Source organism: Pithys albifrons, chromosome 2 (genome assembly GCF_047495875.1).
Source record: "Pithys albifrons albifrons isolate INPA30051 chromosome 2, PitAlb_v1, whole genome shotgun sequence".
Lineage (NCBI taxonomy): Eukaryota > Metazoa > Chordata > Aves > Passeriformes > Thamnophilidae > Pithys > Pithys albifrons.
The window spans coordinates 108,704,319-108,720,309 of record NC_092459.1 but is presented as its reverse complement, the minus strand read 5'-3'; the positions used below and the strand labels follow the sequence as shown (position 1 = coordinate 108,720,309).

Genomic DNA, 15,991 nt, shown 5'->3' with positions numbered 1-15,991 from the left:
TGCGGTTGCCCAATCCCCTATTGCGAACGCCTCCCCGCAGGCTCGGCCGGGGGCTGCGGGCAGGGCGGGCGCAGGGCTCGCCGCCCCCCCCCCGGGGTGACGGTCCCGGTGAATCCAACCCTCCCTTCCCTCCGTCGGACGGAGCCGGCGCCCTCCCCGCTGCGCCCAGGTAAGGTCGGCGGCGGGGCGGGAGCTGCGGGTGGGGAGGGGGCTGGGCTGCGGGACCCCCGGCCTCGGAGAAGGGCAGGGGCAACTCAGACCGGCTACGGGGCGGGGGGCCTTCTGCGACCGGTTTGCCGGGCTTGGGGACGAAAGACGGGGGGCACACACACTTATTTTTCCCCTCGACTCAGGGCCCGAGTTACTTTTTTCGCATTAAAAGCCTGGCAAGCACTGGTCCTCGGAGGAGGGGAGGGTGCCCGCTCGCGGCCGCCCCTTGCCCCCAGGGGCAGCCCCATACTTTGGGGCTCAGCAGATCCCGGTGCCCGGCCGGGCAGGGAGCGCCGCGGGCTTTGCCACTCTCTTCCCTCCCGAGCCTCCGCTGCGCTCCGCAGCCGCGGAGTCCCTGGGACCGTGTTTCCTCCTGTTCCCAGCCCCTGTATTTTTCCGGGGGAGGGGCACAGGCAAGCTCGGCGCGGGGGTGCTCCGCGCATCTTCCCAAACTTCGCGCGGGCCAAACCGACCTGCGGGCCCCGGCATAGCCCCCGGTTCCCCGGGCCGGCCCAGGGCCCGTGGTATCGGTGACTCTTCGCGGAAAACGGGGCGCTTCCTTCCTCCGCGGGGGACTTCCCTTGGTGGGAGCGAGAGGGAGAAGTGGGGAGCGGGCCGCGGGCCGCAGTGGTACCTGGGGCCGCCGGCGATGTTGAGGTCACTACCGGGACGGCAGCTGCGACCCCGCGGGCTCGGGCTCCCCTCCGCCCGCTCCGCTCCCCGCGGATGCGCTCCTTGAGCGCCCGGAGCCGCAGCGGGGCTTTGGCCGCGCAAGCCTCACGCCGCCGGCGGGCGGCATCGGCCCCACGGGGGAAAGTTTTACCTCCTCCTCCCCGAGTTATGTTTTATTAAAATCAAACGAAAAACTTTTCCGTCTGCTGGGTTTCGTTGCGCTGGCGAAGCGTCGGCAGCTGAAGGGACTCGGGATAGGGAGCAGCGCTGCCCCCCGCCCCCGGGATCGGTCCCTTCCCGCCCCCCGAGCCCCCTCCCCGGTCCGCTGCGGGCGGGAGGGATGAAGGGAGTTTCCCAGGCAAAGAGAAAAGCAGCAGCTACGGTAAGAAAGATTCAGGTTTTATTGAAAACTTTATATATGTTTCGGTGTTGTAATAAATAAAACAGACGAGCTCCACGAAGGGACGAGGCGAGAGCGGGACACGCTTGGGGGCACACGGACGGGGCGGGGTGGGGGACGCGGCCGGGCACAATAAATAACGCAGAGCGGGTGGCGCGGTCCGACCCGCGAGGGGACGCGGGTGGGAAGTGTCGCGCTGCCCAGAGCCAGGCCGGGCCGGGCCGCTCTCTGCCCTGGGCTGCCCCGCTCCACTCGCAGCCGCTCCCAGGGTTGTGTGCCAGCTCTGGGGGGGAAGCCGCCCGAGTAAACCAGAGCAGCTCGGCTCTACTCCCGGGGAAATGTAAAACTGATGATATAAACCACTGGTAAATACAGCACATTTTTAATAATTACTGGGGTGGATCTGACCTAACTATAAAATGTAGGTAGCTTATTAAGTATTACATATGGCAGGACCATTCCCAATGATTTTTTTTCTATATCTCCCTCTCTAATCCTATTACGACAAAAACATTTTTATTTCAAAACTCAGCCCTCCTCCAGCTACAGAAACCAGGACAGACTATTTCTTCTGCTACTTCCGCCCATCTCCGGCATCGCCTGCACGCCAGAGGTCTCGGCGATTCCATTTCCAACGCTTTCGGCAGGAGAGCTGAGCCCACACGGAAATCATGGGACAACGCGAGTTCGCTCCAATGGAAAACAAAAAACAACGGAGTGGGGCCCGGCACAGCCTAGATCTGGCCTAAGAAAATGGAAAAAAGTTTAATTTTTTTTCAAAACATATTTTTTTCCCCAGTCTAATGTCGGCGTTTTAAAAACGTAAGAAAGCCGCGCTGCGATTTCGCCGCCGCCGCGGGAAGGCCGCTCACTGGAGAACGCATTTCTCTTCCTTCTTGGCCATCTTGCCTTTGTTTTGCTCGAGGGTCCTCTCCAAATGCTCGTCCTCTTCCTCGGCCCTGCGGAAAGAGGTGGCAGGACCCGCGGTGAGGGGATGGGCGCCGGCCCCACTCCCCTCTGCGGCCGCGTCGAGTTCCCTGCCGGCCACGGCGCCCACGGACTTGGAACAAACTTTCCGTGGGGACCGTGGCGGCTCTGCGGGGACCCCCCCTTTGCCCGACTCACTGCTTCTCCTGCGCGTCCAGGTCCCTGACCAGCGCGTCCCGTTTGTTAACGAGAATAACGAGTTCATCCAGCAAAAGCTGCTCTCGCCTCTTCTGCGCCTCGGTCTTCTGCCAGTCTGGGGGAGAAGCAGAACAAGAGCAGCGGTGAGAGCCGCGGCCGCCACCGCCCGGCACAGCCGCCCGCGGCGGGGAGCCCGCACCCGGCCCGGCTCGGCTCGGCACAGCCCAAGGCAGCCTGGCACGGCCCTGCCCGGCTCGGCACAGCCCAACGCAGCCTGGCACAGCCCGGCCCGGCTCAGCATAGCCCGGCTTGGCTCGGCACAGCCCAAGGCAGCCTGGCACGGCACGGCCCGGCTCGGTACAGCTCAAGGCAGCCTGGCACGGTTCGGCTCGGCTCGGCACAGCCCAAGGCAGCCTGGCACGGCTCGGCCCCGGCCCCTCTCCCCACGGGGGGCTACCTCGGGGACAAGCACAGCCTGGTAGCGTTTCGGCCACCTTGGTTTGGGGGAGCACAGCAGCGACTTTGGGGTCGTTTGGGTGGTTTTTTTCTTTATTTTATTTCTTTCCCTTTTAGTGTGAATTTTCTTCTTTATTTGTTTTGTTTTATTTGTTTCGTTTTGCCTGTGTAATCGGCATTACCGATTTTCCCCTCACGGCGGAATTCCCGTTTCCCGCAGCCCGGCTCCTCTCTCAGCTCACTCCTCGCCCGCTCTCAGCGGCTGGAGGAATCTCACACTGCGCACCATATGCTCCGCAGTAACTTTAAAGGCAGGTATCGCTTAATTAGCATTTTCCACTTTGAAGTAAAAATACACTTGCTACAGAATATCGCGGGGCTCCTCCACCCCCGGCGCAGGCAGCCAGCGGCGGGGCGGGCCGCCTGGCTATTCCCAAAGGGATTCTCTGGCCGGAGCCCGGCCCGGCGCAGCCCCCCGGGGCCGCCCGCAGCCTCCGGCTCTCCAGCCAGACCGTGAGGGCTTGTCGCTGTCAGTCAAGCCCCAGCCTTCCCCGCCTCCCTCATTAAGAAGGTAAACAATGAAAAGAAGGAGCAGTAGATTATGAGGGAGATAGCAGGACAAATGAGGAGCGGGAGGGAAAGAGGACACCAAGCTCCAAAAAAAATAAAGCACCGGGAGAAGCCATCGTCACCGGCCCGGCGGTGTTCTCCTCCTTCCCGGCCGCGCTGCCCGAAGGCGAGGGGGAGAGAGGGTGCAGTCCTTTTGGCTTTCTCCCCCACCCCCCCGCGCTCTCCATTGCCCTGGGCGATCATGTTAAAACTCACATGGCTGGTGCTTATTCAGATAACCCGAACAATGCTCCCCACCGGTTACCATGTGAATCTTCACAAACCCCGCAAGAATGCGGTGGTTCAAATCCCCCTGACCCCCCTCCAAAGCCAAATTTATTCAAGACAGCAAACTGCTCAGAAGCTTTATGAAAGCAAGTGGTGCTAGAGGGAATTCAGCCTTGTATTTACAAATTAAAAATTAGATGCATCATCATGCAATAAAGGTTGGAAGAGCGGCAGAAAGGCAGGAATGTGTAACCGCTTTTATCGCGCCCTCGCACACGGGCCCACGGGCGAGTTTCGGGTCCACACGCCCTCAGGAAAGCCCACGCCGCCACGTGTGTGCGGGCACACTGCGAGCGGCGAACACGCACGGCCTCGTCCTGCAGGCAGCCAGGGAGTCGGTGCGGTGGCATTTGAGCCCTGTACGGAGCATCGGCCAGGCAGGGGCACTGTCTCAACTTCCCAGGAGTTTTCATTTTTGCTCCTTTCCACCCGTATTTTCCTGTTTCTCATTTTCCTTCCTAATTTTCTTTCTTTCTTTCTTTCTTTTTTTTTTTTAACGTGTCCCTTCCTCTCGGCCGTTGCTAAGGAAATAATTTTCCAGGTGTACACAGACGACAAGTGGAGCTAGCAGCCAAAATTACTGATAATCCAAGCCATTTCTCCTGCCACAAAGCTGCTTTAATTTGGGCAGTAGCAGCATTTTACGTGCTACTTTTTGGGGCAGTCTCTCGATTTCCACTGCTGCTTTCTCTTTTTCTCTCTTTGGGCAAGGCTCCTTCAGCTCAATCTGTTGAGAACACGCTGCTCTGCCACTCTGCAAGTCGGAGCTTCCCCAAAATGGAGGGTTTTACCCCACAAATAAAAAGACCCTGCACAGGCAATGCGAGCTCAGCATGACAAAACCAGCTTGAAAAGGGCCATGGCAGCGAGCTCGACAGAAAAGGAGAGTCACATGGCAGAGAATTTCAGGGGGTTTTGCTTCTCCCCAGACGTGGCCCCCAACTTTCAGGTTAACTTTCCCCCTGGCTTCAGCTGGGAATTGTTCTGAAACTCAGGCTTCCCGGGACATATGGGCACATGAAGCTCTGGATGAAAAGGGACTTGAAATGATCTCTATCTGGACTTGATTTAGGTTTTTTTTCAATTTTGATGATTTTCACTTAATATTTTAAAGCGTTTTTTCTTTTTTTTGTTTTCTTCATCCCCTTGTTCTCCAGTTTCAGCAGCAATTTTAGTCTTTGAAAGAGCAAACTTCAATCAGAGTATTTCAGTGTAGGTTGCGCTCAGTCCTTCACTACTATTTTTCTCTGTTAAGTTCCTTTCTAAGTGCTACAGTTTTTCTTGCTCTGTGAAGTAAATAATGACCGATTAGGACTTTATGGAAACAAACTGTTTATTTGTTTTGGTTTTTGTTTGGTTTTTTTTCCCCTACTTGCTTATTATTAATGTTTGAAATACACCATGGGAAAACTTGCTGGCAGGAATATTCCCTTGCAGTTTTACTTCGATTTCCTGAAAAGGAGTCTGCCTTTCCTCCCCCCAAAATAAGTAAGAGTCAAGCAGCAATTGGTGAAAAGGGGAACTGGCTGAAAGTATTTAAATAACATTTTATAGGTGACTACCTTGCAATTTTGTTTTATCCAACAAAATACTGCTGGACAGCAGTTTTGGGAAGCATCCCTATGTTTAAAAAATCAACTGAGTTCAAGTTTGATTCCTACCTGTTGTGCCTTTTAAGCCAGGATTACCTATAACACCTGTCACATATAGTTACCCAGGCTGACTGCAGCTCTGGGAAGCTACAATATGGGCTGTGATTAATTTGAAGATTTCAGAATAATACTGCTATAAAAGCTACACTCTGGACAAAAATAGGATTAAGCTCTGAGGCTGTATATGAGCTAAAAGTGTTGAAAGCTAAAGCCCACATGCCACCACTTGCGACGGGCAGTTTAAAATGACAGAGTTTGCTAAATTCACAGTGAAGTAGAAATGTTTTCAATTATTCATCTTCATTGACTTCATATTGTCTTCCCCCCTCCCCCCCCACTGCTTAAACTGATAATTACTTGGAGCAAACAGACATCGAGCTCCCATAGAAATGCTTTAACAGAAATGGTCGAAAGTTCTCGTAGTAAAACCTTCAACCTTGCCACTATAATAAATAAGCCTGGCACTTGGATGAAAATTAACACTAGTTTTGTAAAGAGCACATTGGGGGATTGCAGTCAGGTCTTATCTTTAGTTCCAGTCAACTAGCAATCCTGAAAGAGTTTGCATCATCATCAGAGCAGGCCATTTGATAGGATTCTGCTGCTGAACCTAATCAATCTATGGAATACTGTGGCTGCGCGGTGTAACAAAGCTAAAATAGATTTACAAATGGGGTTTTAGAGGATAAGCTCCTCCACAGGATTACATATTGATTTTAAATATAAAAAGCTTATCATATAAACCATAACTACAAAAATAGTGAACCTATGCATAAATCCTTTTAGAAGAGCACCCACTTCAAACTATAAGCCAAGAATAAATCAAGATGTACAAAATCCGAAAGAAGATCCATTTCTTGGGCAGAAAATGAACACACCACCCCAAGGTGTGCAAAAATGAACTTATCTTTCCTAAGGAGGCATTAAAACTCGACTGAAAAAAAAGAAAAAAGAAAGAAGTGAGAGGAAAGGTAGCTGAGAGTGAGGTATCCCGGCCCCCGGCTGCAGGCGCAGTAAAAACCAGGCTCTGAAATGCAGCACCTTGTGAGCCCGAGCAGCTCCTCAGAGCCAGACAGAATGCCTGGGAAGGTGCAGAGGTTAAAACGGACCCCGTTACCTGCATTTTCTCTGGCCTGCTAGGCAGGGATTTCCGGCCTTTTCTCGGTCGGAACAGTCCGAGAGGAACACTTTGTAGATGGAAGAAGGCAGTGCGTTAACTCTCCCTTTCTTATCTCTACGGCTAAATAGGGGAGGGGGGGCATTTGCCTTTTTTTTACTACCCTCGGTCATTCATGTGTTCCTCGTGAAGTGCCGTAACCCTCCAAAAGGCTATTCAGCTGCCTGTGTCTCCATGTTAGCAGCCGGAGAGGGGACACTGTCTCCACATCACTGAACATCCTGATGGGCAGCACCTCCGGCCGCCAGCGCTGCCCGCATGCTGTCCATGCAGGCACGGCAAGAACGGCCTTTATCTGCTATCAGCAGGCTCCTATCTTATGCAAGTCTCCTTTTTTTTTTTTCTTTAGTTTTCTTCCCTGTCATCAACTAGCTAAGTAAATTGGTTGACAGATTTTTAAACAGTATAGTCACGCGTGGAAGAGTTAGAGCAATTCACCAAAACAGTAATTACCACCTTTCGAAGACTTCTCTTTTTTAAGTTCCAGTTTGGGTTGGTGCATTCTGCCTTTCTTTTAAACAAACAAACCCGCCCCATCCTGTTAGATATGTATTTATTTCTTTTCCTGCCCATACCATACACTTCAGGTTTGAAATCGGTGCTGGCAAAAATGAAATCTGTCTTTTCAACTCTTTCAGGGAAGCCAAGCACTCATTAGCAATCGGCTAAACGGCCTTGGAGCAGACAGTGCGGGGCTGTTCAGGCAGCCCATGCTTCTTCAGGGAAATCGTATTATAAACGGTGTGGGTTTACCAGTGCTTCCCAAAAAGTGCATCTTTGGAACACAGAAACCGATACAGCACTGATTGCACACATCGAGATATCACAAATGTGTGATTTGAGTTTTCACAGGAATTTTCTTGGAAGAGTTCTTCCTTTATTATGTTTTTTAGGTAAAAGCAGATAGCTGTTAAAAGTTCTAGAAGACTAATACTAAGAGCTAAATGCTAAGTGAGGACTTTGTTGCATAAATAAATAAAAAAATTATCTCCCCCCAAATTCTCCACCACTGTCTAAACCTCTCTTTACCATATCACCCATAGCAATTAAAAATAAAAGAAAAAGAGGGAGAGAGGGAAAAAATTTTTTTTTGGAGTTTGTGCATCCCTCTCTGACTTAAGAAAAGAAATTAAAAAAAGATTTTTGTTCAACACAAGCTCTGAAGGGCACAGACTGCTAGACATTCAAAGGCTGCTGCTAGGACACTACAAGAAAGTATGTACTTATAAGGTAATTAAACACTTAAATTTTGTATTTAAATACAGTATCGCTTAGCTCCTCTCTAGTTTTAGATTATTTTATGTTTTAAACATTTCATCAGTATGATTCCAAATTAATCTGGCTTGTCTCTCCAGAAAGCAATGTATATATTTATGGCTCAAGACTCCCCAAGAATACAGTGAACATAGTCTTATGCAAAAAATATAACCACAGATGGAGAGATACGAAAAAGCTACCTGAAACCTGCTGCTTTTTTCCAACAAACTTATGCTTCCAGTGAAGTCTCCAAACTAATTAGAATTGATTTATTATGGATCAGGTACCTTATCAGGTGAAGAAAGAAATTACCATGGACAGTCAAAGGGTTGAGAGGTCAATACAGAATAGCAAAATCAATTTGCATTGATTAGACAAAAGGTCCATTTTACAGAGCCCAAAGGATTAACTTTAAAGCAAACATCTTTGAACTATAAGGCAGCATTTGTGACTGAGAGGTATAAGCGGGGCAGCATTAGAAAACACTTAAGATATTTAAATAAGAAAATAATGCAAGCAATGGTTTAAGCTATCTGGATGTTTATTTTTTATTATGAATCATCCCCAGGATTATTGTACAATTCACTGGAAAGCCCTATGGAAAGGATGCAATTGTTTCATTTATCCCGTGTCAATCTCCCCCTGAGTGTTCCTTCATTCAGGTGAGGTGACTAAACCAGGGAGAGTCGCAGAGAAGGGAGAAAATCTGTGCGAAGGATTGCACTAATCCTGCTGGTGCTTGTGATGAAATATTTACTTGACAAACACAGTGTTTTACCAACAAAACCAGTAAGACCTTTTTTTTCCCCTGTGAGATACTGTGAAACAAGTCTGAAACATGAAACATTCAAAGGAAGGAGGGTCCCTTCTGTGGGTCACCCCTTCCTTTTTTCTGCAGCACCAAAAGCAGTAGGAGAACCAAGAGAGCATTACTGCAACAAAAAAATAGTAAACCCCAGACACATACTTTATACCTCCTCATTACTTTGTTTTCAAAGTTTATTCCAGTGAGACCACAATTCTTTGTCCTGTATCTTGGACTTTCATTTTTTTCCCCCAAATAAAACTTTAGAATGGGATTGCAGACTCGGTGTATTTGCTGTGTGCTATTGCATGAAGTGATGTAAATATCAGCACTACTAATGGGCATCAGAGCAGACTCCCTTCAGGTGGCCACCTTCAGCAGTGAGCATTCCCCCCACAGTCGCCAGCACTCTCTTACCTTCAATGGCAAGCATTGCTCTCAGCTCCCGGTTCAGCAGCTCGTAGCGCCTTTCTAGGTCATGTTCTTTTTCCCTAGGCAAGTTGCAAATGTTCATCAATATGTTAATTACTAAATCATTAAACACTTAAAAGCACCTTTAACTTACATTGATTTTAGGACTCACGACTGACTTTTCTCTTTAACTTTAAGCTACTCCAAACAAATGATACACAAACTTAAAACCTGGCTCAGGTGACCTGTTCAGTAACAGGGCCCTTTCATTTCATGTAATGTCGGCTTTAATTCTGTCAGTTTAACTCCATTGTGCTAACGGATGCAATTATTTCAAATTCATCTTCAGAGCGGCTGTTGTGGAATGTCCAAAGTATAAAACATTCCCCTAGATCTAAGCAACAAATTCCAGCACCAACCTATTCACCAAGATAATATAACCCTGCAAGTATTATTTTATATATATTTTGCCCTAGCAAACAATAAAAATGAGACAAGGGATTAGAAAGCTTAATATTTTGAAGGTAGAATCCTCTGTCAAGTTCAGATCCAGCAGGAAATAGGTGAGCAGAAGCTCTTCCCAGGGAAGTATGCAGACATCTACACTAGGTGGCATTACGGAAAGAAGTATCATCATACTGAAAGCATCCAGGACAGAATGCCTCTGAAAATGAGCAGCACCTTCTCCCTTCCTTGATGGTGCCACTGAAAAATGTTCATTAGTCCTTACTTTGCAGTATTGGTGGTATCACTGCCCTGTGACTGATTCACTAATACCCCTTCAGCAGTCACTGCTGCTGCTGAACTGGTGATGGGATTGAGGATTTTTACAAAGCAGGTAGCAACTCAAATTTTGCTCTCTCTCTGAACAGACTTCACCTGTCTCATCTGAGGCACAATCCAAATCTATCTGTGCATTTCTAAAATGTAGTTTTATTCTACTGTCGGGCCTTTGAAAATGCAACAGTGCTTAATATTTCTTTAATTTCTTTTTTTACAGCTCTGGCTAATCTTGTGTCATTGCATGCTTCTCATTTTCACGTCTGAAATATGAGTAAAACAAGTTGCTTGATGTGTAACGCATCGACACTACTCACTTTTGAGGAGTTATTTTGAAGCCTAATGGGAAGAGAGTAGAAAAACTTTTGCATCTATCTGAAGGGTAAATATTCTGGTAAATTATCCTTTTGTAAATACATATGTTCATCTGTACTTACAGAAGAGAAAGCTGGTTCATTCGTCTTATTAAGGCATTCTTCTTATTAACCAGCATGAACCACTCCTGCATCATAGCTTCTTCTTCTTCTGTGTTTCTTCCTGCAGACAAAAGAACTTCATTACTTATGTGGCATTTCACAAACTGAGCTCCATATTCCATTTCAGGTTTTGGAGTATCAGTCTCCAATATCACTGAGCATGACAAGGCATATTCTCAAATGGTAAAAACATCATATGACTACAAGACCTGCCTGCTGCATAAATAAATCTTTGAAAGCAGCCATTCTTCAGCATACCTTTTAGTGTTTTTTATCATACTGATACCCTGACCTAAATAAATACCTTTTTAAAAGGACCAAATCTTATAAATTCTCACAAATGAAATATATTGTTGCAATGTTCCCAATGAGAAAAAGCTTTACTGCCAGAAGATGTCTGGTCATCATCACACACAAAAACAATCCCTGTGGGCAAATTCCACTCCACCCATGCAAACCCAGCACAGTCAGGATGATGTGTCACAAATCAAAGTAGCTGCAGAGGAGATGGTAATCCTGAACCCTTGGCCAAGGTGTGGGCACCTGCTCAGCTTCTGTGTTTTTGGCCACTCTTCCAGATGATGAGCTGGAAAGAGCTGCTCCTCCCCTCAACCTGCAATCCAAGGGAGCATCTGCACAAACAAACAATCTTGGGGTCCAGGTGCCTAAGGGTCCCCATGTGTGTATGCATGTACTTTCCTAGCCCACATTCATCTCAGGCAGGATCAGGACCCTCCCCAGCCCACCTGCAGGCAGTGCTATGCTCCACCAGACTCTAAGACACTATGTCACCAGCCCTGCACCATCAGGTCACATGAGGGAAAGGCAGATGAGCATCCAGAAGGTTCCTGACTGTGCTTTCCATGTAGCAGGGCTGATGAATCAAATTCCACTCTCCCTGAGCTCAGGGACTAGGAGAAATTCCTTTGTGGAGGCTGTGCCTCTGTGGCACCTGCCACCCTCATCTCTCAAGTTGAGCTGAAGAGCAGAGACTACGTGGTCATCAATGAACTATGAAACTCACAAATTTCACATGGTTAAAACTAATATTGGGAATAAACCTGGAACAGTGGCCAAGGAGCATGAGCTGGGTCTTCTGAGTATGCTTCCCAGCTTTGGTACTGCTTCACTGTGAGACTGTGGGCAGATCTCTGAGTTCAAGTGCCTCATGTGCAGTACAGGAATAATCACTCCTACTGACCCTTCAAGGGTGTTGAAAGTTTGTTCTTTGGTGATTGTAAAGGGTTCTGAAATCTCTGATGCAAAGTGCAGCACACTCAGGGATGCTACCTTATTAACTTAGGATCCCTAGTTGCAAAGAAGCAATTGCTAGCGCCTGAAGCTGGAGAGACACTGGAAAAAATGTTTGGTTGGAAAAAAAATGCTTTGGGTTTGTGGATGGGAGTGTTTAAAATGCTTGACGTATGTGCTCCCACATGCATGCTGACACCCCAGTGAAGTGTGCAAGCCCAGATCTCCACAGATCCTCCACAGGCTACAACCCTGCTGCATGCAAGAGAAGGTCTCCAGCCTTCTCCAAACTGTTTGCAACCCTCTGCCATGGCCTTTGGGCTTGATGCATCCACACAAGCACAGGAGAACAGAGAAGTGGGTCAGCTTAGGGTGGAAGTCGTGAACCCATACAGGAAAAAAAAGTTACGGCATCTTCTGTCTGTCGCAAGACACCCACCCATGTCCCTTTATCACCCTGGGAAGTGCCTGGTGGATGGAGCTTCCTGAGAGGGTGCTTTGAGTCAAGATTTGCTAGCAGTGAGCCAGGAAGGGCAGAGCAGCCCAAACTGGAGATGGCCTTGCAGCTCTTTTCCAAGCAAAAGCAGCAGGGTTGAGCTCCTGGACAATGTAGCAATGAAAGAAGAAATCTGACAAGTAGAAATGCTCTCCCCCAACACCCCCACTTCTAGTTTTGTGCATAAAATATCACACTACAACAATATTCAGCAGTTCAGTACACTTTGCTGCTAAGTTACAGATCAAAGGCCTTGCTGTTGTATTGGTCCATCTAACAGGGTCTGTTTTTAGAATTAGATGATAACCAGTATCAGCAACCTTTTGTTGAAATACACCAAGTAACTGAAATTTATTAAGGGGAAAGGGCAAGAAAAGAGGACAGATTGCTTTTTTGTTATCCTTGCAAAATGACCATTCTATTCTGTAAGGCAGGAGATTTTTTTACCAGCAATGTGGCAAAGTTCTCACAACCAGACATGCATGGCTACAGTAACATTTCAAACAATTTGTTATTTTGGGGTGGTCTGGCATCTCTGGCTAAAAGATTATAAATAAATACTCTGGCTGCATTTAATTTTGCAAGCCTTGAAAAAGAAATGGGAGAGACAAATGTTTGCAAGGTGTTTGACTCAGTGGTGGATCTGAACTTGACACTGCTATGCCATGGAATTTCAGGTTAAGAACATAAACTTAAGATATAGTCTTCTTTCTGTTAATGCATTCCTCCTAAACAAAGTTAGTTACTACATATAATGAGAAAGGATCTAGGTAAAGCTTGGAGCTGTCGAGTCAGATCTGCACAGGTGTCTATTTTAATATATCCATGCTGACAACAAAGCACATGCAATATCCATAGGATAGGCTGGTTTAAAAGTGAATTAACAAAGTCTTGATTGTTTTTACAGAATTTTAAATCTGTTTTTGTATTCGCTTTGGACCCATGTGATGCCCTGACACCAGTCATGTGATATCGGCTGCGATAGGCACAAATCCCCGGGCAGCAACAAAAGAAGAAAGAGCAAAAAAGGAAAAGCTGAGAAAAAGCTTGCAGTTTGGAAAAAGGCCAATTTTACCCTGGTGAAGGCCTTTTTGATCAGTGAAATGACACATGTGTGCAATATTAATAGTAGTCGATGCTGATATTTTATTTGTCGACCGTCAGCTTTTAAATTCTTGTGCACGGACCTGAAACAGATTCTTCCCAACCAAGCAAAATAAAGATGAACTCCCATGTATAAAAATTCAAATAACTCTTCAGCAAACACACTAGCATTAGAGCATTACTTCATTTTTTTCCCCTTGGTGAGAGGATGCACATGAAACACTTTCAACAAAGAAAAACTGAGTGTTTTTACTGCAGCGATATTGCAACTCACATTTACAACTTTTAAATAAAAAAAAATTCAGAAAAAGCCTTTCTTCAGCACAGTTTCACTCTGCAAAACCCTGCTGCTGCCAGGGTGGTTGTTGTTTCCACTTTCCAAATGTAAAACAAGTATTTAATTGACTTGCTACAAATGCTTGAAAATTCAAACTGGCAAAATGTATGTGTTGTTCTTGGGGAAAAAACACCCAACAAACTGAACAGATTATTTAAATGAAACAAAAAAACTCATGCTCAAGAACAAATCGATCCCACACATGCAAACCCCTTATCTTCAGTACAAGATGCGGAAAATCTATAAATAGCCCACAGATCTTAAACTTAAATTTTTTCCATAATACATGCATTACACTATTGTTTTTGATAAACAACAACAACAAAACCCTTTTAAAGCTAGTAAGTTGGACCATTACAAATTAATCCTGACTTTAATAACTGGTTAAAGACCCCTTCAGCTTTATAAGTAACAAAAAATATTAAAGCCTGTGATCACAGCGAGCTTTTCTCATTTCTCCTCTAACCATTTGTTATTTAATCCAATACTAGTAATCCAATTTGTCCATCAGACTTTTAAAGGGCAGAATGCAACTTCTCCAGCTTAGACACTTTTCAAAGTACAATATATTTTTCAAATGAATGCTGGATGTTTCATTTTTTCCCCAACTGTTCCTAGCTCTAATGTATGAGGAAAAAAAGAACAAGATGAACATTGTTCGTACTGATTAAGTAAGAGCTCATTAAAGAGCTGTCAGTGCTGTACTTTGAATATGCATGAAGCATATAATCAGATCTAGTACCGTCACTAGAGGAGAATACGGTAAGTACAAAGGATTGATTTAATTACTTAGAGTGGGCTGTGGTGGTAAAGCAGTCTTGTTAGCGGAGAAAGAAAAGGAGGTTGTATTCTGGCACGGTTAGGGGAAAAAGGCAGTTTTAGCTTCTGCCACAATACCTAATCTCAGGATAAAGCACTTTACATTGTAGCTTAAAATGAAGACTGCCAGTTTTCTAAAAAGACCAGAATTCATCTTATCTTGTTTAACCTCATCTGGTTAACTATCTAGCAGAACATATTTATTCTCTTTAACACGTAATTATGCTTATACCTTTTTATCCTATAGTTCAATAATGACTTCTGAAAACAGTCTTCAAATAAGAGCGGGTAGTGCTGCAAACATCATATGCATGCAAACTGCTTGGTAAGAGATTTGAAAAATGCAGAACCAGAAACTCAGATGAAACAGTAAGTACATGTGCCTTTATGTGAAAAGTTAATACAATTTTTAATGTCGTACTTCAACCTGAGGAGGGTTCTGGCAGGGTTTCTCTAATTTATTTTCTTTTCCCCCTCTCCTTTCTTTTTTTTCCTCCTCTTTTCTTTTCCTTTTTTTTTTTTTAATTAATTCATTCTTGTTTTATTCTTCCTCTAGGAATCCAAGGGAATTCTCTCACATCAACTCCCAGTGCCATTTTCTAATTTCATTGTCTGGCTTGAGTGGTGAAGGATGCGTGCTCTATTCTTCTCTTCACTTGACATCTACCAGAACCCTCCTCAACGATTAGGAACAAGCCCAACACCAAGCCTCAAACAGCACAAGACACTAAATTCTGCCTTCAGATACGAGAAACTCCTACTGGCTTCTGAGTCGCAACTCTGAGCTGTAACAGCTCCAGCACAGGATTCAACAGAGGCTGCAGCGAAAAGTTTGGCAATTTTGTCCCTTACTGGAACAAATTTTAGTGATAGCTAAAGTAATGATAGCAAGAATTTTAATGATAGCAAAAACTATCCAAAACCCAAACCACAACCCCAAACTCCCTTCCTTTCTTCTGGGGTTCATCACAAATATTCCTAATTATTATTTGAAACTGACTTGAGTCAATTTTCTTCTACAATTACTCAAGAATTAGAAGCATGTTAACGAATACATCACCATTTTTTGAGAACAATATAAGCAATTAGATTATTTTAATGTTGTACAGCTTCCCGGCAGCCTTTTACAAATAGATTTTTCTTCATATTCTTCAGGATTTACAAATGGAGTTTTGTTTACACTGTCAGCTAATTATTTGGTAAATATTTAAATAAGAAGCATCTTAACAAATGTCTCTTCTGAATCAATTTGAAAGAAGAATTTTTTTTTCTTTTCTGCTGAAAATACTTTCAAACTCTGCCAGCTACCACTATATGTGTGTACCATTAGAGCCATTATTTTTAAGCCGTTTGGGCAGCTAGACACTAGATAAACCCACCATGGATTAACATAGTAAACCTGTACATGGCTAAGAAAACACAGAAGAAAGTGCTACAAAACACTGAGAATACCACTTAAAAGGAAGGAAAAGCAATAACATGCAGGGACAAGATTAGTTTACAGTGTAAATGGATGAACACAGTAACTCCTCTACACTTTATACCATCATAAATCTGTCAAGATAAGACAATAGATTAATATTTTTTAAAAAATCTTTAAATGTAAATGTATTTAGCTGTTGTGCAAAAATGAATTACAACCTGTGGAAGATAAATAATAAAGGGT

General features: G+C 45.5%; 1 protein-coding gene and 1 long non-coding RNA gene across 12 annotated transcripts in view; one reads left to right on the top strand and one right to left on the bottom strand.

Moving 5' to 3' along the window:
* Positions 1 to 78: 78 nt before the first annotated feature.
* LOC139685331 (uncharacterized) lies at positions 79 to 5,101 on the top strand. Its single transcript, XR_011700090.1, has 2 exons — positions 79 to 169; positions 1,815 to 5,101. It is a non-coding gene; the product is annotated as an uncharacterized lncRNA (long non-coding RNA).
* EHBP1 (EH domain binding protein 1) overlaps positions 1,261 to 15,991 on the bottom strand; it is a 226,009-nt gene continuing 211,278 nt past the window's right edge. For all 11 annotated transcript variants that reach the window (XM_071582029.1, XM_071582030.1, XM_071582033.1 and 8 more), the window contains 4 exons: positions 10,280 to 10,379; positions 9,069 to 9,142; positions 2,408 to 2,522; positions 1,261 to 2,241 (listed from right to left, as the gene is read on the bottom strand). In XM_071582029.1, coding sequence (XP_071438130.1) covers positions 2,151 to 2,241; positions 2,408 to 2,522; positions 9,069 to 9,142; positions 10,280 to 10,379 — 380 coding nt within the window. In that variant the 3' untranslated portion in view covers positions 1,261 to 2,150. The remainder of the gene's footprint in view (positions 2,242 to 2,407; positions 2,523 to 9,068; positions 9,143 to 10,279; positions 10,380 to 15,991) is intronic.